At 39.4% G+C, this 26,785-nt stretch overlaps 1 protein-coding gene and 1 long non-coding RNA gene across 2 annotated transcripts; one reads left to right on the forward strand and one right to left on the reverse strand.

Annotated features, from left to right (window-relative positions):
- The first annotated feature begins 411 nt into the window (after nucleotides 1–411).
- LOC139938926 (uncharacterized) lies at nucleotides 412–26,785 on the forward strand. Its single transcript, XM_071934596.1, has 5 exons — nucleotides 412–463; nucleotides 14,125–14,435; nucleotides 14,553–16,027; nucleotides 16,123–16,216; nucleotides 16,464–26,785. The coding sequence occupies exons 2-5, from the start codon at nucleotides 14,159–14,161 to the stop codon at nucleotides 22,025–22,027; spliced, it is 7,410 nt and encodes a 2,469-aa protein (XP_071790697.1). The 5' UTR covers nucleotides 412–463; nucleotides 14,125–14,158; the 3' UTR covers nucleotides 22,028–26,785.
- LOC139938034 (uncharacterized) lies at nucleotides 3,746–10,192 on the reverse strand. The gene is made up of 3 exons (XR_011786112.1): nucleotides 9,953–10,192; nucleotides 9,343–9,431; nucleotides 3,746–3,946 (listed from the first exon to the last, which is right to left on the reverse strand). It is a non-coding gene; the product is annotated as an uncharacterized lncRNA (long non-coding RNA).

Here is a 26,785-nt window from a genome sequence, read left to right on the forward strand (position 1 = left end):
GTCTAACTGTTCCACTATTGCTAAAATGAACACAAACAAAAAATTAAATCCATACTCTATATCGTGAGGTGTCTGTCGGGGCCCAATGCAGCAAAACTTTTGTCTGGCGGCGGTATGTTGACTAAAATATACGAACTCTGCCCTGACAAACAACAAGTTCATGTTCGTACTGCAAGCCAGTTATTGGAAATACCCAAGTTATTTATTAATATTATTATTATTGTTATTATATATTTTTGTTTTTTGGGGGGAGGGGGGAATTCCACACTGTCAGACTGAGATTAAACGATATGTAAATGGGGCAGATGTGTGTGTCCAATACCAAAAAGCCGGTTTGGTCACGTGATTCATTTGATGTTAGCTGGGAAAAGCTGAAGTTTCGATGACGAAGCCAGAAAGGTTTCAGACAACCACGGCCTCAGAGGTATGTCCAAACATTGAGCAAGAAACTTGTGAACTTGAGGTAAGATTTTCATTTCTTTGTTGAGGACTGTTTATCAAGGCCACTACGGGTACTAAAAATGAAATGTTAAAATACAAAATGTTTATCTCCAGACCTACAGTGTTATTGACTGCCGTTTTTTCCTTTCAATTAAAGTTTTAGTAATTATGTGATACAATCAATGCTTAGCAAAACTTTTGCAGGATAGCAATGGACGACACGATGTAATTGTGGTGCTTTTAAATTAAACTCATTTGTTCCTCAATTTGTCGAGCTTTGTCTCCCTGAGAGAAGGTTGCAAAGTTAATGTTTTTTCTTTATTATTTCCAGGAATTTAGGGAATGTGCTAATGTTTTTTATTGTAAATGAAAAATATTAGAGTGATTGCGGGCGAAATCAGTACAATTTTATTCAGAACAAACATTGATCTTCCGAGAGAAGGCAACAATTTTAAGAGAGATAGAGCTGAGGCCCGCGATGTGAGTCTGTAGCAGACACACCAGTAGCAGAAGGCTATCTTTGGGTGAATGGGGTGAAAAATATTCGTATATTTTCTAAGTTTGGCAAAATTCAGTACCAAATACCAGCCTACAATCAATGTCCAACGGTCTTTGAAGACCCACAATCTAAAAACAAGTGTTTAGGTTTTAAACACATAAATAACACCCATCTGTGACACTTTTAAAATACCTAAAAACGCCGTTTATTATGTGTACACGTTTAAATTATAATCATTTTCTGTGTTCAAATTCAACACACCGACGGTGTTTAAAATTAAAACAGAACAGTGTGTTATCTTGTACACACGTCAAGTGTTTAAAATTTAAATACCAACAATGTTAAAACAATAAACACGTATTAAACAAGTAAACACGTCAATCCGTTTAAATAATAAACACAATAACACGTTTATTGCCTGTGACACTTCAACGTCAAACGCCATTTATTATTATTTCAAGTGTTTAAATTCTCAACATGTGTTTAATTATAACATCAAAATTCAGTTCCTCTTGTTACATCACCAAAGTTAAAGGCACTGGAAATAGGATTTGTTTTTCTTTTAAACATAAGAGTATATGTTTATTAACAATAAAACAGTTTTTTGAGTAATGGTTTGTCACGATTTATATGTTAAAAAAATTAATTAAGTGACTGGAGGGTTGACTCCGCCTACCCCTTTTGTGACGTAGGAAAAGGAAGACTTTGCCTCGATCAAACATAGACCCCCCTCGATGCGTATATAAACACACGTGCAAAAGTACATGTAATTCTAAGACGTGACTGAGTTTGTACGTTGCGAAAAAGGTTTTTTTTCTGGCATTTTTCCGGCAATGCCGACCAGGTGTATTGCTGCTGGATGCAGCAAAACAACTAAAGATGGGGTCAGTCTTCATCTGTTTCCTGTAGATCCCAAGTATAGGCGGTTTGGGCTGCGAAAGTCAGATTAACTAGAGCAAAGTGGTCCGGTCCGACGTCTTTTTCAGCGCTGCAGCGAACACTTAAGAGCCGTCGTGCTTCGAATCCTGGATACACAACTCATTTGACATGACGAGAAGAGCCATTCTTAAACAAGACGCCGTCCCAACAATTTTTCTAGCAAGTGGGAAGTCGAAGAAGGTATCTGAAAGACGTGACGAACTCAGAGGAGCATTTGCTAAACGTGAAAAAATTCGGGTAAATTTGAACTTTGAAGTTTTAGCTTTTGCCAAGTGACACGATTTTTTGTTGGTACCGCATGCGATTCACCGTGCGTGCAGATCCTATGTGACCGTCCGCCCATTATATAGCAGCCATAGTGCGTGCGTGCAGTCTGCTCCGTGGCCGAATTTCTACAATAATACGTAGGCAGACCCACATCTTACAACCCATTTGGTCACTAAAAAGTCGCATAGTTAAATAAAAATAGCAGCAATAGCTTTTGTAAAAAACACTAGGCGTTCAACATGTTCAAGTTTCAATGTACGTATGTGTGTAAAATCGTGTCTAAATTTGTTTTGATTTGCCATGTTCCCAGACGTAATGTACGGGGGCCCGACTACAAATTTACGTCACGAACAGCGCCCTCTCGGGTCGGGGCCTACTCGTAAATTTGTAAATACAATCAAAACTAAGATTTTTAAACCTTAGTTATTTTTTTATTCACATTCCTCTCATAAAAACACATGTTTTAGTGACAAAAGCTTTATTTAAAAAAAGTACCACTTCCAGGTGACTTTAAATGGAACAAACAGTTTTATTCTTGTTTAGTACTTCTGAGAAACCACAAAACTTCACAAAATCTCTGCCTAAATACTGACAAACATCTTTGAGTAACCAGTGCTAAAATTGAAAAAATAAATAGCACTATACACGATTTTTTTAATCAAAAATGATTTTTTTTTGTAATTGTTTTTTTTTCTTCTTCTTATAATATCCTTCTATAACAACTAAAACTCTGCCCTACTGACAAAAAATTGTGTTCCTCAACTTGCTGGAAAGACCCATTTATATTTTGTTAACTTATTATAATCACTTAATAATATGGTCATTTAGCCTTCGAGAAAGACTCTGCTAGGGTCGAAACGTCAGGCCTTTAACTATTTTTTGCATTATTATAATCACCTTTAAATGTTTTTCTTAAGAGATTAGTATCTTCTTTTCGCTAAGTTTTGCTCCAAATTAAAGTCCAAATTTCAGATCCATTTCAGAATTTGTGTAATCTTTGATATATCTACTACATACATTTCATAGAAACATCATTAAAGTTGTGGGGTGTATTTTTGCAATTATTTTAAAACAGTATGCACTAAGGACTACAAAACAGTCCCGAACTTAAAAGCCCCCTTTTCAGCATTTTCCTTTTTTTGGACATGCCGAATTTTCAAACTTCAAAAAGCCACATCTTGTCAATGAAATGTCCGATTCAAATTCAATAAACAGCATTGTAAGGATAATTTTGTTCTCTGCCATAAAAGCCTGATACCTAAAATTTGACATCTGCCCAGTTTTGTCTCATTTGCCAGAACGCCTCACGTATTGGTTTCAGTTCATTTTGGGGGAGGGGGGATCTTATCGCGACAGTATGTGAAAATATTATTTTGTTAAACTCCTGATTAACAACTGCGAAACTTTTATCCATAACCTAATGTTTAATTTTTCAGGAAACTATTTAAAACGAATATAGACCGAATTGTGACAAGATGATGTTTGACTTATTTAAGTACTTGCCAAGGCTTGAAACTTTGTGCAGAATTTACTTAACCTGCTTGACCAGTGTATTTGTCTCCAACAATGAACCGTTGGAGAAAGCCTAATATCCCTGGGAGAAAATCTTTGGGTTATCCAAATCAAACGTATAATAAACACCAAGTAGAAGAATGACGCAATCTACCGCAGTCTTGGGTTTAGAGACCACTCTTATGGTGTCCCCACAATCTGCTGAACTTCGTTGTTATGTACATAAATTACAAGGCTGGGCGAGTCCAGGGGTTTTGTCATTGTTAGTTTATCAGTTTCAGCAGCATCCTGTTGGGAAAATACAAATTAGAACAAGGTAAAAACTAACTGCATTAACATCAACACTAAAACTTGCTTCATTGTCTCCTCTCCACACATCTCTGGGCCCTGAGAGAGAACATTGCTAATGCACTGATCAAACTTTTAGGATGGCATTGATAAACCTCGAAATACTCCATATAGTTTAGTTGGCTTATGTGCATACTGAATGTCTTTCTCTTGGTTTACCATTACCACCTGATAAATATACACAGACACAAGGATTTGTTGTTGTAGTGAACTCTGCCAAGAGTTAATTTATTCCGTACTCTGAATTCCGTGGTAAAACGCAAATTCATAATAATATAAGGGATTCCCCTTTATTTAATTCCATCCAGTGATATCCACTCATAAAGAAGTATACCAGTTCCAATTATAAATACACTTTGCGGCCAATTCGCAAAGGTTCCCAATTCCTCACTTTGCGAACGGTAAATTTCCAATCCGCAAAGGTTCCCACTTCTCGGCGATTTGCCAAAGAAGGTACCAGACCAATTACAATTACTATAATTATAAATGCACTCATTGACTGGAGAAAACTCCGGGTCAATGAGGTTCCCACTTCCAGCGAGTTGCCAAGAAGGTACCAAATTAATCTACTTCTTAATATACAATCACATCAATTTATTACCACCATATTTATCCATCTCAATTCACATAAATTAATTTACCACTTCCTCACAGGCTACAATGCCTATTAGCTTCTTGTTTATAGGAACAACCTAAACTTACCGCCAAAGCAAATTTTGATATAGAAATTTGCCCAAACACCCCCCCCTTTTTTTTTTTTTTTTTTTAACTTTGTCCGAGTGTGTAGTGGAGAACCTCAACCCGTCTGATAAATTTTGATGGAACCAATGAATCATGTCTTGCCAGTACGCACCTTCCGGGAAGGGTTAATGAGATGGGGGTGTTTTATAACAGGTGCGTTTTGCATCTCCCGAAGTATCTTCTTTGCATACATATTTAAATCCCAAGTGCAGCGTTTGTCTGCCCTCCTTTAACTTTACCTTGATACTTCGCCCTTAACAAAATGTCTGACCAAATTAACCGTGTGTTGGGTAGGATATTCCTAATTACCTTTAGGCTCTCTTTACCCTATGTCTACTCTGTCCCGAATTTTACTTCAAGATATCTTTGGTCCCTAGATATAACACTATTGTCGTTGGGGCCTCGCCTTTTGCCAGGTATCTCCTGAGCCTAGTCCCAGCCGTCCAGGCGTGCCCCAGACACGCCTTTCCATGTCACTGTACCACCACCGTGCCGCTGCTGTGGCGAATGATACTGTCCCGGTACCCAGGTTCTTGCTTCGGATTGATGAACATCTTTAGGCTCCCTGTTACCCTATGTCTTATCTGTCCCGAATTTTCCTTCAAGATATCTTTGGTCCTTAGATGTAACACTATTGTCGTCGGGACCTCGCCTTTTGCCAGGTATCTCCTGAGCCTAGTCCCAGCCGTCCAGCTAACCCCTTTTAGACAATTGAAAACATTAAGTCTGGCCTAATTTAGGATTCAAGTGCTCCAGACTTCCATCTCCCCATACTTTTGATTTGTTCCTTCCGAACCCCAAACATATTGTGCAACTATAAACTGTAAAAGGGTGTGGGGTTTACCTGATGGCCTTAATCCATTTAAGATGTGATTAACTTGTCTGGCTGACATAGGGTCCCCCCCCCCTCAATGTACAAACAGTGAAGTATTGGCATTCCTGTCAATAGAAATGATTGAACTTTACCCACTTGATCCGTTTTTGAATATCTTAGAACTACTTGCAAATTCCCTTCCTGATTAAAGGAGATATCACCAATACGCAACGCCCGGGAATTTGCCAGCATGAGTTGTAAACTCACTCACCCTCAGAATAACCGAAAAGGGCAACCAAGAATGCTGCTTTTAACAGCAGAGCTTCATATGCTGATTATACTTTAAACATTAATTATGCTACTTTAATAAAGGTCATATATGTCAAATATGGTATGTCTGCAAGCTATGCTGCAACCGGATGAAGATGTGTGCAAGCTATGCTGCAACCGGATCAACTGATTCCTTTTTAATCATTCATTCATCCATTTTCATCTTCACACTCTTCTACGTTTGCATCGAACATTTTTGTCTTCACTGTAAAAATTACAGCCTGTAATTGAACCTATTTTTAATCATGCATCTTGTCATTTCATGTGTATGCTCTGTTACATTTTAATCCAACATTATGTTTGTTACTTTTTGTAACCACTTTACGAATTTTTGTCTTCACTGCCAATAATTACACATGTAACGTGAAAACACCGGATCAACTGATAATTTTTAATCATGCGTCTTCTCATCTCATGTACACCCTCTATTACGTTTTAGTCCAACATAATGATGTTTGTTACTTTTTGTATAGCCACTTTACGAATGTTTGTCTTCACTGACAATAATTACACCCTGTAACTTGAATAACCGGATCAACTGATAATTTTTAATCATGCGACTTTGTTTTTCATATACGTAAGCTTTACGGTTTAGCCCGCACACATTGGGCCAGATAAATAAAAACTAGCATTTGCTTTTACTAGTCTTTTACTTAAATCCTTATAAATAAAAGTAAGGCTTAATATTGCTAGTAATTGGTCGAACTAGTAGGTAAAATCAATGCTTGAGGGACTCTTCTTATTGAGATGTAAATAAAACCGACATTTTACTATTATCTGATAGTTTCACAAAATACTGGGCCGTATAAAGGCCAGCATTAACAAAATGTCGATAAGTTTAAGATCAGGCATGAAAATTTGCTCAAATCTCTATAAATAACCTTTTACTGGAAAAACACCATTTACTTGAACGGATTAGTAAGTGGTCGGAGAAAAGCACAATAGCGGGGTATTCAGGAGTATAACAATAGAGGCATGGACTCGCAGATCAATAGCGATTAACTGAAATGCAGGCGGGCAGTTTCCACTTAGTCAAGTTGTTGATGGCGGCAGTGGCTATGAGGAAACAGCCTCTCCACGCCAGCGCTCCAGAGATTGGTTCTTTTAGAGCAATTAAAGTACACAACAAATTTATAAGTAACATTTGAAGTTGGATCATTAGGCCAAGGGAAAAATAACCCTTAAATACTGACCCGATACCGAGCCATATATGCAACACTGTTGTGTAAGTAAAATCTCAAGCTCCTCATGCAGTAGCTTGTAAGAATACAAGTAACTGCTACAGTATGTTAGTAAAATGTCGTTTTTATTTATATGTCTATAAGTGAAAGGTAATCCAGCGAGCAAAATGTTCATGCCTGATCTTTTACTTTTCAGTCTTCTTGCTAATGCTGAGCCTTTAACTTGATAAGTAATTGCTATTTTTTATTTATCCGGCCCATTGTCCGTTACATGTTGTACCGACATTTTTACGACACAACGTGTCATTGCCATGGAACATCAGTGCTGTGTTGACCGCCAGATACGAAAAACCAACCGATATTGGAAACGTACACCTGATCTATGCAAATCAACGCTTTCAGGCTCAAGCTAGTACTGACCTCCCTGCTAAGCTATGGTAGCTGCTACTGTTACCGACGATACTTAAACTATATAACGACTAAGAAAAGACTAAATTATCAAAACGTTAACGTGTATATTGATAGCATAGCCAGATAAGCCTTACCCTGGGTACCGCACCCAGTCCTATTCAATTTTCCCGCCGAACCATTGAACCGTGTAACTCTTTATACATACAAGATAAAGCAGATTTATTCTAATTCGCCCCAGGACCCAACCGAATAATTCAATGTTTTGCAGACTGGCGGTAAAATACTCACCAGACTGCTCAGCACTGGAAATGTAATGGAACATCTTGAATCTTGCCGAGGGTCCCAAGCGTCTACAATCCTCTTTCATCTTAGAAACAATGAAACTACCCGTGGGATCCTCCCAATTGTGCAATTTATGAACATATGAAATATAACTGCAATCATAGAGAATCACACTGGATTCACCAACTCAAGACAGTCAAACCCTTTGGACTAAACATAAACACTGGTGTTAAATAACTTCCCATTACCCCCACTTCACTTCTGCCTGAGAACTATAATGTTGTTTATATTCTGTAACTCAAGTATAAATTATTTTTTTTCAAAGTTGTTCCTATTTATTTGTTACTATAACTATCTCATGTAAGTAACCCCCCTTCTTTTTTCCACAGGTCCCTCATACCTATTTTTAATACCATCGTACCTTTGATCTTGCTTTTCTCTATTAATTGACCATTGTTAGTTGCATCATGATGCAACTTGTTCTCTAATTCTACCCTTTCATGTTTCCCTGCATTGTTAACGAACAATGCATTTACCACTTTTATGGTCCAGTAATCCATCCTTTCATACGAAACATCCTTTGTCCTCGCCACTTTACTCGTATTGGTTCATAGCCACCAATTGTTTCTGAGATAGAAACTTTGATTGGCTGTTATTTTCCCGCTTCTTTCTTTCCCGCTTCTTTCTTCCTTTAACCCATTTCCCCTCTCTTTTTCTATAAATGGATATGTATTTGTTTGTACTTGTTGTATGCCTCTGAACTAGGTCCGGTTTGGATCGAAAGCTAAAGCCATCTATACCCTATTCATTAAACATATGAAATACCAGATACGTATGTACCAATGGAAGAAGATACAAAGGTCTTTAATTTTAATATTATGCAATAGGCTACCACTTGATTTATGGAAGCTGGCCATTTAGTGCCTAATAATGATCAATCATTCCGAAAGGCCATAATGAAACTTGCTATTACCCTTCTATTCTTTATGTACACTTTGTTCTAGAGCTTGATTAACACATGGTGCTGTGACGTGCAATGCCCATAATTCATCGTAAATTATTGATGCCCATGATCTAACTGGTGTTAATTGCTGCCTCATTGTAAAAGTGCGCCATCCCCCCTTATTGGACGAGCTGCTGCTCTCTGTGCGTACAATCTGACAATATTTCAATAATTCTGTGTGTTCTATGGAGATGAGCTCGCAAATACACTGCTGCATAAGTCAAAAATGCAGAGGTCCATGTATGTATAGAAGTAATTGGACGCCTGTGTTTATTATCTTTCCATATTATAGAACCCCCCTCGTTTACAGCCAGCAAAAATTATTGTGTCTTGACCGCTATTTGTACTACTATAGGGTCACTCTTCTTAATAAGATCACAGCGAAATCCACAAACTCGCTATGAATAATCTTAAACATTTTAAGGTTAGCGGTAGGCCCTCGCCCAATTCGCTACAAACCGATATTAATGGATTAAAGGGAGTTGATGGCTAATTCATATGCTGCATGTTATTCACCATCGGTATGCTTCAAGAGCTCACAGGTTTAAAATAAGTATCGTCCAGGAATAACTACCTCATGTACTGTAACAAAGCTTCTGGACTTGGTGCCTTTCCCGCGGCCAAACTTTGTGTTACCATCACATCAAGCATCTGCAGAGGGCCCTTATAGTTCCGCAAAACAAATAACAACAAAATATTAGTTTATTTTACATTGGAATAAATGTATGTCCCCTCAATTGGATTTAAAGGATGATGGACACTCTGGTTTATCTTTTTGCTGATCAACAGTTATGTTTAACAGTTTATAATTAATAAACAATGATTCAGAGGAAAACAATATTTTGTATCTTTCTGTGTATTTATAAAAACAAATCTTTCTTAAAAACATAATAGTCTTCAGAAATGCCCACTTGCTGACATTGCTAGATTCAACCACCGAAGTCACACGCATTACATAATAATCATGAGCACATCTGCTCTATTAAATATAATTGTAATTTTGCCATACATTGATGCAAAAGTACATCTATTTAATTGTTTGAAGTACCCACTGTTATTTTTCACATGACTCGGGAAAGCACCGAGTACATATACGGTGCTATCACACATAGGTGTAGGGTAAACCAAATTAATACTCACTATACCCTGATGCAAAATTACATCTATATAATCTTAGTACTTACAAGACCAGCTGTTTGGAGATTTGTCAAGTGATGAAGTTAACGCACTGCTTTCAGAATGAGACGTAATAATCTGGCAGTCCCCCTCATTGAGTTTGCAAGAATCAAATTGTTGAGATGCCACTGAAGTACATTCCTCACCACCTCAGGAGAATCAGCGTTTGTGACTGGACGGCCATAAGTACCTGATCATCATCTATCCTGGTACCATCCTCCTCAAGAACAGCACTGCACGCTGTTCAGTTTAACTCCTCCTAAAAACACACCCCCAAAAGTTGGACATTAAATTATGAATATCCCAACTCTATACCATGACAAAATAATATATAATATTTAGTGTCAGTCAGATGGTTTAGCTGTGTATTCTCTAAATGTAAAACTCCTTTTGTCCGCCATACCACTCTTACAAAGAGCCATAATTAAGGCAAGCAACTCTTTTTATAGTGAAATGTGGTATTGTCCACTTGAATCATAGTGAAGTTTGCTAATACTTCACACTCAAAAAGACCTTGAACTTGATTCAAAGATGAGGAGAGTATTGATTAATCACTGCAGTCTGGCCTGAATATAGGTCGTATACACAGTGTACACGGCACACATAGAGAGCCATGCTATGGCGATCGTTGGCACGCTGCCATGTTTTTAATTCAGTGGAATGTTTATCGAAGTTCGAAAAACAGTGTCTGATTTTCATCAATATTTCGGGGTTTTTCAAGGTTGAATTACTCAAAACCCAAATAATTCTGAATGCTGATGGAATAATCTTTCAGTTATACTTGTAGTGGGGTGAGAAGTATCACTAAAATCATGAAAAACATGCGCGGGAAAATTGCGAATGAAATCTGTCAATGTACATGTACGGCCGGATGCGACGCGGGTGATGTAGCTGTATAGTCACCGGGGAATACGTGATGCGTTGCACACACTGCCATGAGGGAACGACCTCGCATTTACATTTCAAGTGGGAAATAACAACGCAAATTGCTCTAATATTTCAGGTAAAAAATGTCAAATTTATTGTTGAAACTGTCTACACATTATAATTAAACTTATCATTGGTTGTTTTAACATTTTGGTCCTACTGTTGGTCCGACTACGCCGGGGTTAAAAATCACTGTTTTCATTTCGTAAAAAATATTATTTTAAATGTACGGAGTGCACACTAGGGTATCGTTTCATACAGTGTACGTGTATCGTACAAACAAGGCTGAACTATTTCAGTATTGTAGGCCTAAATGTAAAAAGAAAAATGCACAAAACGTTCGTTAGTAACACCAGACTGCCATGAGTTTTTAAGTATAATTTTAATAGCCTACCATGAGTCTAAATTAGTTTTGTTCTGGGCCTCAGAATTGTTGACTTACCTGAATTTGTCTACCGCAGTCGGGGGTCTAAGTTACGAGCTCGCTGATCCTCGACGGAAAATGCAGTACAAAGGATGACCGCCTTTTCCATTCCTGCCGCCGCGCGGCTATTTTTCTTTGGTGAAATCTCATTGGTTGACAGTTTTCTTGACGCTTCTACGTCACTGTGCCTTAAACACACCGTCGTGTTTAGTCCATGTTTATTATGCAGCATTGTGTTTATTCGGCGTTTACATGTGTTCTCACAAAATTATCAGCAGCCTAATTAACGCTACTAATTTAGGATATTTAGCACTGTCAACCTTTTGACGACTTTTAAAATACATTCGTGCTGAATTACTTAGATGTTGAGATCAGGAATTTAAAAATAGTTGATGATAAAAACATCATATTTTTAAACACATTCAGCGAAGCAGCAAATAAACACACCTGTTTAATTTATTATCACTTGATGTGTTTAGGTTGATCACACAATGTTTTGGTTTTAAACACAGTGTTTATTTCATAAACGCGTTACGCGTTAGCATTTTTTACAGTGCATTCGTTTGCAACGGTTATTATTTGATATGTTTAGATGGTCGTAGAGACCGAGTGAAATAACCACCACTCTTTTTAAAGAGCCATATGAGGGTCAACTCTTTTTCAAGTGGTCTTCCACTCTTTTAGATTAAAGTTTGCATGTTTTTTTAGTGATTTTTCACTCTGTCTTGGAGTGAAACTCCTTTAAAAGAGTGAAATAACCACCACTGTTTTTAAAGAGCCATATGAGGGACAACTTCTCGAAATGTAAAGAGTGGTGCTTTTCACTCTATTACATTTAGAGAGTAAACGTACATTAACAAAATTGAATAAGTACATTGGATTACCGTTCACTTGGGATTACCATTCAAAATAATCTCAAATGGGACCAACAAGTTCAACAGATAGTCAGTATGGCTTCACGACGACTTTACATACTAAGTAAATTAAAGAAAGATAAAGTTCAAGCCAATGACCTCATTGTTATTTATAAACTATACATTCGCCCATTACTCGAATCCCGTGTTGCTTTGTGATCGTCAGGAATCACTGAAATACAAGCTTATAACATTGAAAAAGTTCAAAAAAGGGCTTTGCGTATTATTGCTTATCCGAATTTTTTGTCTTATCTAGATCACTTGAATTTTTTTTTAGACTTGAATTATTGAACGAAAGGCGTAACCACCTAGTTCTGAAATTTGCCAAGTCACTGCTCACTTCTGATAATCATCGCGCCCACCTCCTCCCCCAGAACGTAAATCTAACTATTTATCAGAGCATACTTTAAGAAACACCAGGCAATTGGAACACCTTCAGATACAAAACTCAAATATACAAAAACTCGCCTGTCCCCTCAATGCTCCAGATGCTTAACTCAATCAGTTCATGATAACAGCTCCATGTTATTTCTTGTGTGCTCCTGTTGTGTCCAAATCTCCCTTGCCTATAACTGAATGTTGCTGTTTTGTTTAAAACTCCCTGCTGTTTTGTTTTAATTTTGTGTCCACAAATCCCCCCTCCTGTCTATGGCTGTTTTCCCAATTCCTGTTTGTCTGTTTAACTCTTACTAGTAATATTGTTAATATTATTGTATTAACATATCTACTTGTACATATATTTTTGATGTAATTTTATTGTTAACCAAATGCCATTAGTCTGTGACTTATTATTTGGTGTTGTATTTTTATATGAAAACAAACCAATTTTGAAAAAAAAATTGAATTGAATTGTGTACATACACGATAAAAGCGAGATTCTTATGTCGTAGTGGCACTACGCTTTCGTATGTGGCACAGATAATATGTACGCTGTGTGAAAAAAAAAATCCCCAGCCCATAACCACAAACCTGGTAACTGACCCCGCCCCTTTCCAACCCCCTTAAATGTGACCCGCTCTGTGAAAACGAGTCAGATGTTGACTAGTTAAAGAATTGAGTTATATGGATGGCTGGAAAGAACACACCAGCAACATTTATTTGGTATAATGTTGTCTAAGCTTTGGGGTGTATCGCGTTGCTGAGTTACTCCCGTTTGAATTTAGCCAGTATATCAATTTTTTTTTTAAACGACTAAAGTATGATCACAAAATTGTTGTATTCATAGCTTTATTGCCTAAAAATAATGTTCTAAAGTTTCTAAATTTGTCTATATTTTCCACATTAAAACGCCCATTACACAATAATGCATTTGGGCGACATCTGACTTATTTTCACAGAGTGGGTCACAAATTATGTGGAATGGTCCAGTCTAAGGCATCAATGAGATTGTAAACTCACTATAGGCTTTGCAAAGTTAAACAAAACCCAGAAATAATAGTACGTCAAATGTCACACTTGGCTCATTGCACTGGCTGAAAAGCAGTGGACACTATTGGTAATTACTCAAAATAATGATTGGCACAACACCTTACTTGGTATACGAGTAACGGGGAGAGGTTGATAGTATAGAACATTGTGAGAAACAGCTCCCTCTGAAGTAATGTTGTTTTCGAGAAAGAGGTAATTTTCATCGAATTTGATTTTAAGACCTCAGATTTAAAGCTTGAGGTCTCGAAGTCAAGCATCTGAAAGCGCAAAACTTCGTGTGACAAGGGTGTTTTTTCTTTCATTATTATTTCGCAACTTCGACGACCGATTGAGCTCAAAATTTCACAGGTTTGTTATTTTATGTAATGTTGAGATACACCAAGTGCGAAGACTGGTCTTTAACAAGTACCAATAGTGTCCAGTGTCTTTAAGACAGGTTATACTTCCGTCAGTATGTATAAATAACATGTTTTACATGTCCCTTCAGACCAAAAGGCCTGGAACCACAGAGTGATGCAAATATGGAAGCACAATGTCAAATCACAAACGCAAATCAAAAAGTGGCCATAGTGGGCATCGGATGTCGCTATGGCAATGGAGTCGACAGCGTCAAACATTTCTGGAGGATGTTGGTGGAAGGCCTGGATTGCACAACACCGACACCACCTGAACGTTTCGACACCAGCTACTTCCTGAGTCCGGGAGAGAAAACAGCAGGAAAAATGTACATTCAAAATGGTGGATATATCTCGCAGGATCCATACATGTTTGACAGACAGTTCTTTAAGATGCCACCAGGTAAGTTTAGAAATATACATTTTGCCAAACTCAGTGTCACCGAAACAACTACGGTACTTTTAAAAGCCATTATGTGATTTAGATCGTTACGTTGTTGCTTATTATTTGATGCATTAGATGAAGCAGCCCATCTCGACCCTCAAGTCAGATTGCTTCTTGAAGTCACGTGGGAGGCTTTGGAGAATGCTGGGATACCCGCTTCAGCATTACGAGGATCTCAGACCGGTGTGTACATGGGCGTCACTGCACAGGAGTACACCTCATTAACAGGTACACCGTACCACAACGTGAACCAGTACAGCAACTCAGGCACTAACTCATGCATGGTGTCCAACCGTATCTCCTATGAGTTCGATCTGCGTGGACCAAGTTTCTCAGTGGACACTGCTTGTTCGTCCTCTCTCTACTCGATCTACTTAGCATGCGATGCATTGAAGCAAAAGTCGATTCCTATTGCATTAGCTGGTGGGGTCAATTTGATACTGATGCCTACGGCTACAATTGGCTTTTGTCAGGCGGGAATGCTCTCAGGAGATGGGAAATGCAAAAGTTTTGATCAATCAGCTGACGGTTATTCTCGAAGCGAAGGGGCTGGTGTGGTTGTCCTGAAACTCTTGAGTGACGCCTTGAGGGACGGAGATCGTGTTTACGCAGTCATACGAGGAGGTACACTCAGTAACGATGGACGTACTCCGGGAATTGCAAACCCCAGTTACGAAGCACAAGTTCACCTGGTGAAGAGTGCTTGCCGCAACGCCAGAGTGCACCCCTCAGAGATAGTGTATGCAGAGGCCCATGGTACTGGAACAAGAGTTGGTGATAAGACAGAGGCTGGTGCGTTGGGTGAGGTCATGGGAAGCCATCGTGGTCCTCAACATCCTCCACTCTACATCGGTTCTGTTAAATCCAATCTGGGTCATACAGAGGGTGCAGCAGGAGTGGCTGGAATAATCAAAGTAGCACTGAGTCTACATCAGAGACAGATCCCGCGTGTTGTCCATTTTCAAACCCTAAACGAAAACTTGGACCTCGAAACTCTTCAGATTCATATTCCAAAGACGTTGACCTGTTGGCCGAAAGAAGGGAAACGAACCCTTGCCTGCTGCAGCTCCTTTGGTTTCGGTGGAGCCAACGCAAACATTGTACTGGAGAGGTCACAATCTGCACCAAATGACTTCAAGAGCTTGACAGATCACGATGACCTGATGAGCTGTCTTCTTCTATCTGCAGCTAACCAAGAAGCTGTTCACCAGAAAATACGAGACTGGACTAAGTACTTGTTGGAAGACACAGATATCAACGAAAACGAGAACGTTTTCAAAGCTGCACTTTACACTGCAGCTGTTCGATCCCATCACCACACCAACCGTATTGGATTCATTGTTCGATCGAGGGAGGATGCTCTTGAACAACTACAGCACAAACTGGACAACGTTCCTCAAGACAAAGCTCGATATGTGGAAGGCATAGCTTCAGCAACTTCAGACACCAAGCAGCAGATTGTATTCGTGTTCTCTGGTATGGGAACACAGTGGTGGGGCGTGGCCAGGGAACTCATGCACACGCAGCCTGTCTTCGCATCAAAGATTCAGGTAACTTTGAGAACACGTTATGGAAACCGTTTTTGGAACTGATAATGCTTTTCTCCAAATAAACAATTCGATCTTTGCATTTGTTTTCATTGTAGAGTATCGATGACATACTTCGAAAGTGTGGAACTAACTGGTCGTTGGTTGCCATGCTCACAACGGAAACGAGCCAAGAACAGATTAACAAAACAGGTGGATATATATTTCGTTTATTTTATCGCCAATTTGACTCCATGCTGAACAATTTCGTCTGATTGTTCTTGTTTCGATCTCTGAAATGGACAACAATTACAAGAATCTATACTTCTTGCAAAGTGTTGCATTCGGTTTTCTCCGACATGAATCATGAATTGCAGAAATCTTCGTTGATTCAATAATTCACTGTAATAACCCTGCATGCTTTCTATAAAAGAGTTTTTACGATGTTTTACCCAAACAGAAATCAGCCAGCCATGTCTTTGCGCAGTAGCCATCGGACTTGTGGATCTTTGGAGGCAGCGTGGTCTGGTACCCAACGTAGTGGTTGGACACAGTGTTGGAGAGGTTGCAGCTGCCTATGCAGCAGGATTACTCAGCTTGGAGCAGGCAGTAAAGCTCATCTACCGTAGAGGGAGGGAACTACAGAAGACCAGCGGTTCAGGCAAGATGGTAGCCGTCTTGCACCGTGTTGAAGACACCCTACAGCTAGCTAAGAACAACAAGTATGGAAAGCTGCTGGATGTAGCAGCTGTTAATAGCCCAACTCAGGTTGTATTTTCTGGCGACGGCTCGTCTGTCGAGGGTTTTGTTAATGATCTTCAGTCTGATAATGTAAAATGTGTTGTACTTAAAGTCAATAATGCATTCCACAGCAGACAGCAAGATGTGGTCAAGAAGCCATTCATCCATAAAGTTGGTAAATTGCTCATCACTAAAAAAGTAGTGGGTGAGAGTAAAACATTGCCCATGATGTCGACCGTTACTGGTCGCTACCTAACGGTCGAAGAAGCCAACTCACCAGAGTACTGGTTTCAAAATGTACGTCAACAAGTATCGTTCATGGAAGCCACTCAGAAACTCGCAAGAGATGGCTACCGTGTTTTCGTCGAAGTCGGTCCCCACCCATCGCTGCTTCCTGCTCTTCGAGAGACATTCACAGAGATGCAGAATGCAGATGGCAAGTTTATCTCTACCGGGTCATTAGTGAGACCACGAGATACCAGTAAGATAGCGGCAGATTCAGAGAACCTTCTAATGTCTCAGATGAAGCTTCATGTTAACGGTATAAAGGTTGACTTTCGACATTTGTTCAAACCACCCTATCGCCGCGTTGTATCGATTCCACACTACCCCTGGCAACGAGAGAAATGCTCATGTATGACGCAAGAGGCAATAAAGAGCTATTTGTTTCCGATAGAAGCAGGTGAACATGTTCTACTTGGTAAGCAAAGCAAGACATTCTACTTGAAGGACTCCCTGGTGAAGATATGGCGGGCTAACCTGAATGCGTCTAGAGTTCCTTGGGTGAAAGACCATGTACTGCAAGGTGCAGTAGTTGTCCCAGCTGCTGCCTACACAGAGACGGCCCTTGCAGCAGCTAGATCGTTGTTTAACAACTGTTATCCAATGGTACTGTCTGATTTGTCGTTTGACCGTTTCATGTTCTCACAGGATTGCGAAGGTTGTTTGGAGACAACTGTAGAGGAGAAGACATCAGATGAGTATTTGTTCACACTCAGAAGTCACGAAGAATCAACCAAGAAGTGGATACAGCATTGCCATCTCAACATTACTCGGCATGTAGATGATAATAGTGCACAACTAGCCTCTGCAGATAGCATAGATGTTGATAGTCTCTCCAAAAAGTGTATTCATACTCTTCCACTTAAAGATTTCTATAGTTTGGCTCTTAAGTGTGGCTTTCAGCTTGGACCGACATTCAGAGGAATGGTAGCCTTTTCCCATTCAGAGGATTGCCAAGAGGCTTTAGTAATTGCTGAAGCTCCTTCCAGTGTGCAAAGAGAGTTTCATCGTTACGTATACCATCCAGCCTTTATGGACAGCATTTTACAGTCTTTCGCTGTTCTTCTCTTGAAAATAGCTCAAATGAAACGAAATTTGTCCGGCGAAACACGGCAATCCATATACCGCGTTCCCAAAAGTATAACTCGGTTCGTTCTCCATTCAGAAACCCCACCACGTGTCATCATCCACATGAGGGTGAATCACACTAACCAACAGTCTTTTTGTGACATTGATGTGGCAGACAGCGAAACGAGGAAGGTCTTTTGCTCAGTGAAGGAGCTTGTGTTTGAAACAATTCAAGCCAAAAAGACACAGCATCAGGTGTGGAGTACATCCTTTAAAAACCTCGGGTTTCTGAAAACCACTTCAACGGAACCAACGGCTTCCCTCAACAAGAAGATAGTCATATTTTCTGACGGCACGAATACAAGTTTATCCTTGATACGCCTGTTGGAAGAAGACGGCATCGATCTTACCGTCATTGCAGGTAAAACAAAGAAGGTACTGGAAGCCCTCTCTAAATATCAAGACTCTGACACAATCTTCATTCTTATGAGAACCTCATCAGAAGCTCTTGGCATCGACTTGAATACAAAGTATGTTATGTCGCAGAACCAATTTGAGAAGTTGCAAGAGATTCCGTTGACTTGGTGTGATGTTTTTAATGGCATCAGGCAGACAAATGAAAGAATGCAATTGCAATTACTGTTGGTGACAAGGGGAGCATACTACAATGAAGGAGATGATGTTTATCCTTTTGCTTCAGTTACTACAGCTCTTTTGATGACCTTGGCACACGAGGAACCCTCTCTATGTGGAAGTTTAATCGACTTACCGATCACAGGAGATAGTGAAGACTGTGCTAATATTTCAAGGGAAATAATCCAGCGTGCTGATTCTCTTCTATGTGACGAAAACATCCTAGTTGTCCGAAGTATTACATCTCGAGAGACAGAAACAGGAAGTGCAAGGGAAACGTCATGTCAAATTCTAACCCCCCGGATTCATATGGAAAACATCTCAGATAGTCCAAGCATTGTCTCGACACCTGACTGGTCCTTAGAGGCCAAAACATTCTCTGGTAACAGCCACATCTTCGTCAAAAATTCTCCATCGAAGGCTAATAAAATTGACGAAGAATCACTCACCGTTAAGGTTGAAGCCTTTACTGTTTACTCTGCTCAAGAGTCGGACGTCACAAGTGGTTCTCCGTCGTTTGTGTGCGTATATGCAGGAAAAGCGGTGAACACGTCAGATATTGCCCAAAATGGTACCATCTTCGTAAGGCTGACCACTTGTCAAAAGATGTTGTCAAAAATGAAATCAAAGTTCTCTGATGTGACAGAAGTTCCAAGTTTCTTGACTAGCAGTGAAGCTGTCAGTGTTGTTAAAGATTTTCTACCGTATGCTCTCTTGTTCAATCAGCTTGTACCAGTGTCTTCTAGCTTGCGAATGGGTTTCAAGATAGATGTAATTGACGGTAGTATTTTAGCTGCAGAGCGTTTAGCACGTGCATTAGGAGGTGACACGGTTATTCTAAGTGATGACCATGACACAAAACACCCAAGTGCCATAGCGAGAGGCTCCAACAGCGTAAACGAGTCGTCGATCGATGTACTGTTTCTGTGTACTAGTTCATCAAGACTGGACAGATCCCTGAAGTCGTTGTTACCGAAGCTCAAACGAAACGCCACTGTTGTGATAATAGAAGGGACTCAACAGAGAAAACTACCCCATCTTCCAACTCTCCCACCACAAATGAAAATGATGATGTTTGATCCCAAAGTCCAGGCGGTAGTTGAGGGTTTATCAGCCGATGAGATGTCACAAGCTTTGTCTGATCTTTGGAAGATGTTTGATCCAACCACCGTGGGTCATTTGTCATGTAACCTTGAAAACGTCAAAGACTTTTCATCTCTTGCTGCATCAAACACACCCATTCCAGAGGAAGAAATATTTGAAGTAAGAGAAAATGAAGTTCTTCTTCCCCTGTCTCTTGAGCAAGATGGTTTCATTGCTGATGAAGGATCTGCATACTTCATTACTGGAGGTACCAGTGGGTTTGGTCTCAAGTTGTTGGAGTGGTTGGTGGCCAGAGGAGCTCGATATATCTACATTGGTTCCAGGCGACCAATAAATGATGAGATCAAGGAAGTTATCCAACAAGCTGCTGCAGCAGGTGCTAATGTTCAGCACATCCAAATGGATATTTCCAACGCCACTGATGTCGAGAGGGAGTTGAAGAAAATGCAAGAAGGGTCTGATAACTGGCCAACCTTAAAATGTATATTTCACTGTGCTGCTGTATTCAGTGATAGTTTTCTTTATAATCTCACCACTGAATCGTGGAACAGTGTGATGGCGCCAAAAGCCTATGGAGCTTTGCTTTTACACCAGGTGACTGAAAAGTTAGGCATAAAGCTTGATAGATTTCTTATGATCTCCTCGATTGTATCTCTCATATGTAATGCCGGCCAAGCAAGCTACTGCTCGGCCAATGTCTTCCTGAATGCATTGTCACATTATCGGCACACACGAGGTTTACCAGCAACTGCAATACAAGCAGGAGTCATCAGCAATGTTGGCTTTGCAGTGCGGGAGAATCTGGTTCAGTTTTGGGCAAAGAACGGTATGGACAGCATGACTCCGAATGATGTCCTTGGTGCTATTGGTTGTGCGTTATTATCCAAGGTATCCCAACTCGGTGTTTCAGGCTACTTTGATCGCAAGTTGTACGCCAAGAGACATCGTGGTCTCATGCTGAAGCACTTCAAGGAAACACAAGGAACAGTGTCTATGATGAAAGATATCTTTCATGATCAAGATGTTTATCTGACAGTGGCCGAAAGCACACTACGACAAGTTGTTCTGAAGCTCCCGGTTCCTAAAGCTCGCGAGAAGGTTACGAATAAGTTGGCCGAGCTCTTGAGCCAACATCTTGGGCTAACAGATACTGTACCATATGACGCGTCGCCCATCTCTTTAGGTCTGGACTCACTTCAGGCTTCAGAGTTCAGCCAACTGGTCAACCAACAGTTTGAGGTCAACGTGGGAGTGGTCGACTTCCTGAATGATAAGAACACAATCGAAAAACTTGCAAAGAACATAACACAATGTATTTTCACAAAGGCCGCAGATGGAATTGATGAAAGTGTGAAAAGTGACGTCAGAGAACCAGCATCTACCCCGAGGATTGTAGTCGTTGAGGGCAAAGCACCCTCATCTGTTGCAGTAAAGCTTGTCTGTTTCCCGTCAAATGGTGCAGGACCATCGCTGTACGCTTCCTGGGTTGGACACTTGATTCGATATGGCATTCAGGTATTAATGATTCAGCTACCAGGTTGGGAAGGTCGAGAAGACGAGCAACCTTTAAACAACCTGAGTGAGATCACACGACTGATACGTGACAACTTAGTGACTAAACTACGTGGTACGCCTTTTGTATTTTTCGGTCATAGTATGGGTAGCTTGATCGCCTTCGAAGTTGCACATCTTCTTGTGGCCGAAGACAGATTGAGCCCCAAACATTTGTTCATCAGTTCATGGTACGCACCAACAGTGCCATACCCTCACCCAGAAGAGCTGCAAATATCTCCCGGAACATTTGAAAGAATCAAGAAGACGTTGCAGTCGAGTCCACTAATTGTTCTGAAAGTGCTGAAGGAAGAGAATGTGAAATTTAGTTTTCTGGACAGCACTACTCTCTCCAACCTACCTCTTATGCGTAGGTTGATACCCTGCATAGAAGCTGCAATTGGCATGTGTAAGGCATACCCAACCAAGCTGCGGAAACCATTGGAGTGCAGCATTACAGTTTTTGGCGGGAAAGAGGACACGTTTGTATCTCCAGGATTGCTTGATGGTTGGGAAATGTTGAGAACGAGAGATTTTCGATTCAAGAAGGTTGTGCTTCAAGGTAACCACATGTACATTCTGACCAGATCTGTAGAGGTCTTAAAGGAGATCTGTATCGTATGTATATCTATCGCGAAGAGATGAGGGGCCGATTTCACAAAGAGTTAGGACTAGTCCTAACTTAGAACTAGTCCTATGAGTTATACAAATTGCATGGATAGTCCTTAGTTTAGGACGAGTAATGGTCGACGCGGCGTTAATACACGTAAATCTAACTTACCCAACATGGTGAGCGTTGCATCAGTCGCCGCGTGTGACGCGCGTGCAAGTGTAAAAATGCCCGGATGGAGCAATATTGAAGCAATGTTGCTCCATCCGGGAATTTTTACTGACACAATAATGCTGTCATCCGGGTACTTTTTACAAAAGCGTTCAATACGCTAAAATATTTTTTTCTCTGGAAGCCTGATATAAATAATAATATACAAATATAACATGGTTTGAGGGTGCCTAGTCGATATAAGCTCCCTGGGGTATTGGAAGTTGACAAACTAGTTCCCGAGGCGAAGCCGAGGAAAACTAGTTTGTCACCTTAAACGTGCACTTTCACTGCCTAACGCACAGCATAGAGTTATATATAAAAACGCACAGTGAAATTGCCCACAGTATGGCGCATTCAAGATTTTCAATATCATTGAAATAGAAAAAAAACATAATGAAATTGAATTTGAAAATGTGGAATCAGGTGAGCTAAAATAGTGTTGCTTTGATTTTTCGGGGGATACAAGAATATATTGCACTCGCTATGACAATATATTTTTGTATCCCCCTCAAAGCCATCCAATATTATATAAATATCTATGAGGGTGGCCGAGCTCATCGTTCTCCGGGTTCTATTCTCCGTGTTTCTGATCAGCAGAGTGTGGGTTCGAATCCCCAGCCGTGACACTTGTGTCCTTAAGCAAGACACTTAACCATTGCTTTGTCCTTCGGATGGGACGTAAAGCCGTTGGTCCCATGTGTTGTGTAACTCATGTAAAAGAACCCAGTGCACTTATCGAAAAGAGAAGGCGTCGCCTTGTGTTCCTGACTGTGGCTGCTGTGTACGCCGTAGTACCTTGTAAACCCTTAGAAGTTGCTAAATAATTGGGTCTCAGAATCCATCACTGCAATAACATATCTATCTTTCTGAAAGTTTGTATATACTCAGCGCCTTGAGTACCTCGTTTGGTAGATACGTGCGCTATATAAGACGTCGATATTATTATTATTATTATTATTATTATTATTATTATTATTATATAGGTTTTCTCAGCCAATTTCGGAAAAAGAGAAGCCAATTTAACCGTCAAGCTATTCTATTTCGCGCGAAATCGAATGCTACTCAAAAGGGTCATTCGATTTCGTTTTATGATTAGTCAAATGTAATGTTGCGTCATTAGATTTAACAAAATAATCATTCAATTTAACAATTCATCAAAGCAGCATTCAAATTCGCAGTCGCTTCTTGAGGCGTGTGTGTCTCGAAAAAGAATGACGATACACTAAATTGAACATAGTGCTACAGGAATTTGACTCGACTCAAAACGAAATTGAATGGCCGATTTCTGAATTTGAAACGCAGTAACAACTAGAGAGGCAAAACAGCTTTAATTCGAACGCATGAAAATGAAATTGGCTGCTTATTTGCCGAATTTGACCGAGAAAACCTATATTATTTTTTCTATGGGTTTGCCTAATTGAAGCACAGACGATGCGTTCATATTCACTCAGACATCGACTCTTGCAACCATCAATTCTTCAAAAAGTTCTGTTGAATAGATTGACACAATGTGTGAAAACCAGTAAAATCTAAAATTCTTTGCAATAATGAAGTTGATAAAAGGTCCTGAAAATTTGGTTTTCTTTGTGTTTGCAATATTCTATTTTTGAAGCTTAAATTAACACACCCATTAGCCTAACTCAAGGACATTTTGTAAAAATGAAAATGCTTTTGTCACCTTTATGTACAGTTTTAGTTGTTCAAAGTTATCTGTAGTTGTTGGGGTACTGTAGTTGTTGGCGCAATTTTTACTCCAATTTGCTTCTTTCTTAACGAGTAAGTATTTTTAAACCGTATTAAAGTTAGGTATAATAAAGCGTAAGGTAACTTTAAATCAGAATTTCTTAAATATTTGGTTTCTTGTGGAAAACTAAACTTCATTATTTGTTTTCAATTGATGGCAGTTCAGCCGTTTGGAATGTTTGCTAATTACCCCACAAAGTAAACACCCCGAAAATGGTGGGTTTTTTCCCAAACTGACTTGCTGCCAGTTTTTATGAGGCATCACTGCACTTCTTAATCCAATAGGACCAACTTAAACAGCCTTAACTTATTATACAGTTTTCTTAAAATAATGTTTAGCACAGACCTCCAAATTTGTGGTTGCTCTTCACAATTATGAAACTTATTAACTGCATAACCCAGACATTTTTATAATCAGTTTGCGCACAAATTTCACAAACACATGACTTTGTGGATTTGACATGGAATGAGGGTAACGCAACCAATCATGTATTAACCATAATCTTATAATAGTTTGACAATAATAGACCGATCCATTACGCCCCGCCTCCTTACCAGTTGACCAATCACAGCCGCGAAACCCGACCACCAATAGCGCAAAGATCACCAAACGGTTCAAATGGTGATCAGATTTCGCGGTTGTGATTTTTCGATGATAATTGGGCCTGGCTTAATGGATCGGTGTATGAACTATGAAGTGCTTGAAAAAACATATCTGGGAATATAACGGGGAAATCCCGATTTGATCTCAAGATCATCCAAAAAGTTACATAAAAAGTGTTTTTTGTAAATATGACCATCATAAGTGGTGTGATCTGTGGGAATGTACATAGAAACTGCATTTAGTTGTTTTTTATTGTGTTGCAGTTTCTATGTACATTCTCACACCAGTCATGATGGTCATATTTACCAAAAGCACTTGATTTTTTTATGTAAGCTTTTGGGGAATCTTGAGTGGCAAATCGGAATTTCCCCGTTATATTCCCAGATATGTTTTTCAAGCACTTCATAGTTAATTATTGTCAAAATACATTTTAGTTGCAGTTTCTATGTACATTCTCATAGATCACATCACTCTTGTTAATCTAATATCTGAGAGGGTCTATTGGTGTCTCATTGTGGAAACACACTGCTGGTTTTCAAGACAAAGAATGGTTCCCCAATTGTTTTCATTAAATACTTGATATCTAGAGAACATAGCTTGAGAACTGTTTTCTCCATCACCAGGGCCCAATTTCATAGAGCTACTTAAGCAGAAAGTTGCATAACAATATTAATTGTCTGCTAAGCAAAAAAGACCAGGGTACCAGTCACAAATTGTACATTTGATATGGTGGTTTAGCTGATAACCTTATTCATAAGGTAATGGTGAAAGACTTCCCCTGAAATCTTATTCCATGAAAAGCTTTACTTTTTGAGGAAACATTAAAACAATTATCAATTCTCGATAACGAGAATAACGGATTTATTTTAAAGCCATGTCATGACACGGCGAAACGTGCGGAAACAAGGGTGGGTTTTCCCGTTATCTTCTCCCGACTCCGAAGATGACCGATAGAAGCCTACATTTTCACAGGTTGTTATTTTATAGATATAAGTTGTGATACACGAAGTGTGGGCCTTTGGACAATACCGATAAGTTGTGCGATTGCTTTAAGACATAATGCCTAAAGCGTTTACATAGAGCTAAGTTAAGTTAATAAATCACAAACACATTATGTGTATTTTATTTTAAAATGCTGTAAATATTTGTGCAAAAGTATATTTTGATGGATTAATTGTTTAAGGCAGTGGACACTATTGGTAATTACTGGCATAAAACCTTTCTTGGTGAGGAGTAATGGAGAGAGGTTGATGGTATAAAACATTGTGAGAAACGGCTCCCTCTGAAGTTCCATAGTTTTTGAGAAAGAAGTAATTTTCCACGAATTTGATTTCGAGACCTCAGATTTAGAACTTGAGGTCTCGAAATCAACCATCTAAACGCACACAACTTCGTGTGACAAGGGTTATTTTTCTTTCATTATTATCTCGCAACTTCGATGACCGATTGAGCTCAAATTTTCACAGGTTTGTCATTTTATGTATATGTTGAGATACATCAACTGTGAAGGCCAGTCTTTGACAATTACCAATAGTGTCCACTGCCTTTAATACAGTATTGTCAAAGGTGGGCAAAAGAAAACTTAACTTGTTTTATTGTAGATTCGGTGTTAGTTGAACAAACTTTGAATGGGGGTGTATAGGCCTACTTGTAGAGTAGATTTATTGCATTTCGAACCTCCTTTCCAAAACTCATTACAATGTAGGTTTTCTCAGCCAATTTCAGTAAATGAGCAGCCAATTTAACCACCAAGCTATTCTATTTCGCGCGAAATCGAATGCCACTGAAAAGGGTCATTCGATTTCGTTTTATGATTAGTCAAATGTAATGTTACGTCATTCGATTTATCAAAGTAGTATTTCAATTTAACAATTTATCAAAGCAGCATTCAAATTCGCGGACGCTTCTTGGGTTGTGTGTGTCTCGAAAAAGAATGACGATACACTAAATTGAACATAGTGCTAAAGGAATTTGACTCGACTCAAAACGAAATTGAAGGGCCGAATTCTGAATTTGAAATGCAGTAACAACTGGAGAGGCTAAACAGCTTTAATTCGTGCATGAAAATGAAACTGGCTGCTTACCGAGAAAACCTATATATAATAGCTCGATAGAGTCCAAAGACAAACTGTTTGCTCAAGTTTCTTTGGTAAACATAATCATCATTATAGCGATCATGTGAACGATAAGAATGTATAGAAACTGAAACACAAAATAAATACATTCAGTTACA

The sequence above is a fragment of the Asterias amurensis genome, chromosome 6, assembly GCF_032118995.1.
Source record: "Asterias amurensis chromosome 6, ASM3211899v1".
NCBI lineage: Eukaryota > Metazoa > Echinodermata > Asteroidea > Forcipulatida > Asteriidae > Asterias > Asterias amurensis.

What these genes read in the sequence shown, in the direction of transcription:
- LOC139938926 (XM_071934596.1), top strand. Translation starts at nt 14,159, where the DNA reads ATGGAAGCACAATGTCAAATCACAAACGCAAATCAAAAAGTGGCCATA. An exon ending in TCTTCGCATCAAAGATTCAG is followed by an intron (nt 16,028 to 16,122) that starts GTAACTTTGAGA and finishes TTTTCATTGTAG; the next exon opens with AGTATCGATGACATACTTCG. An exon ending in AGAACAGATTAACAAAACAG is followed by an intron (nt 16,217 to 16,463) that starts GTGGATATATAT and finishes TTACCCAAACAG; the next exon opens with AAATCAGCCAGCCATGTCTT.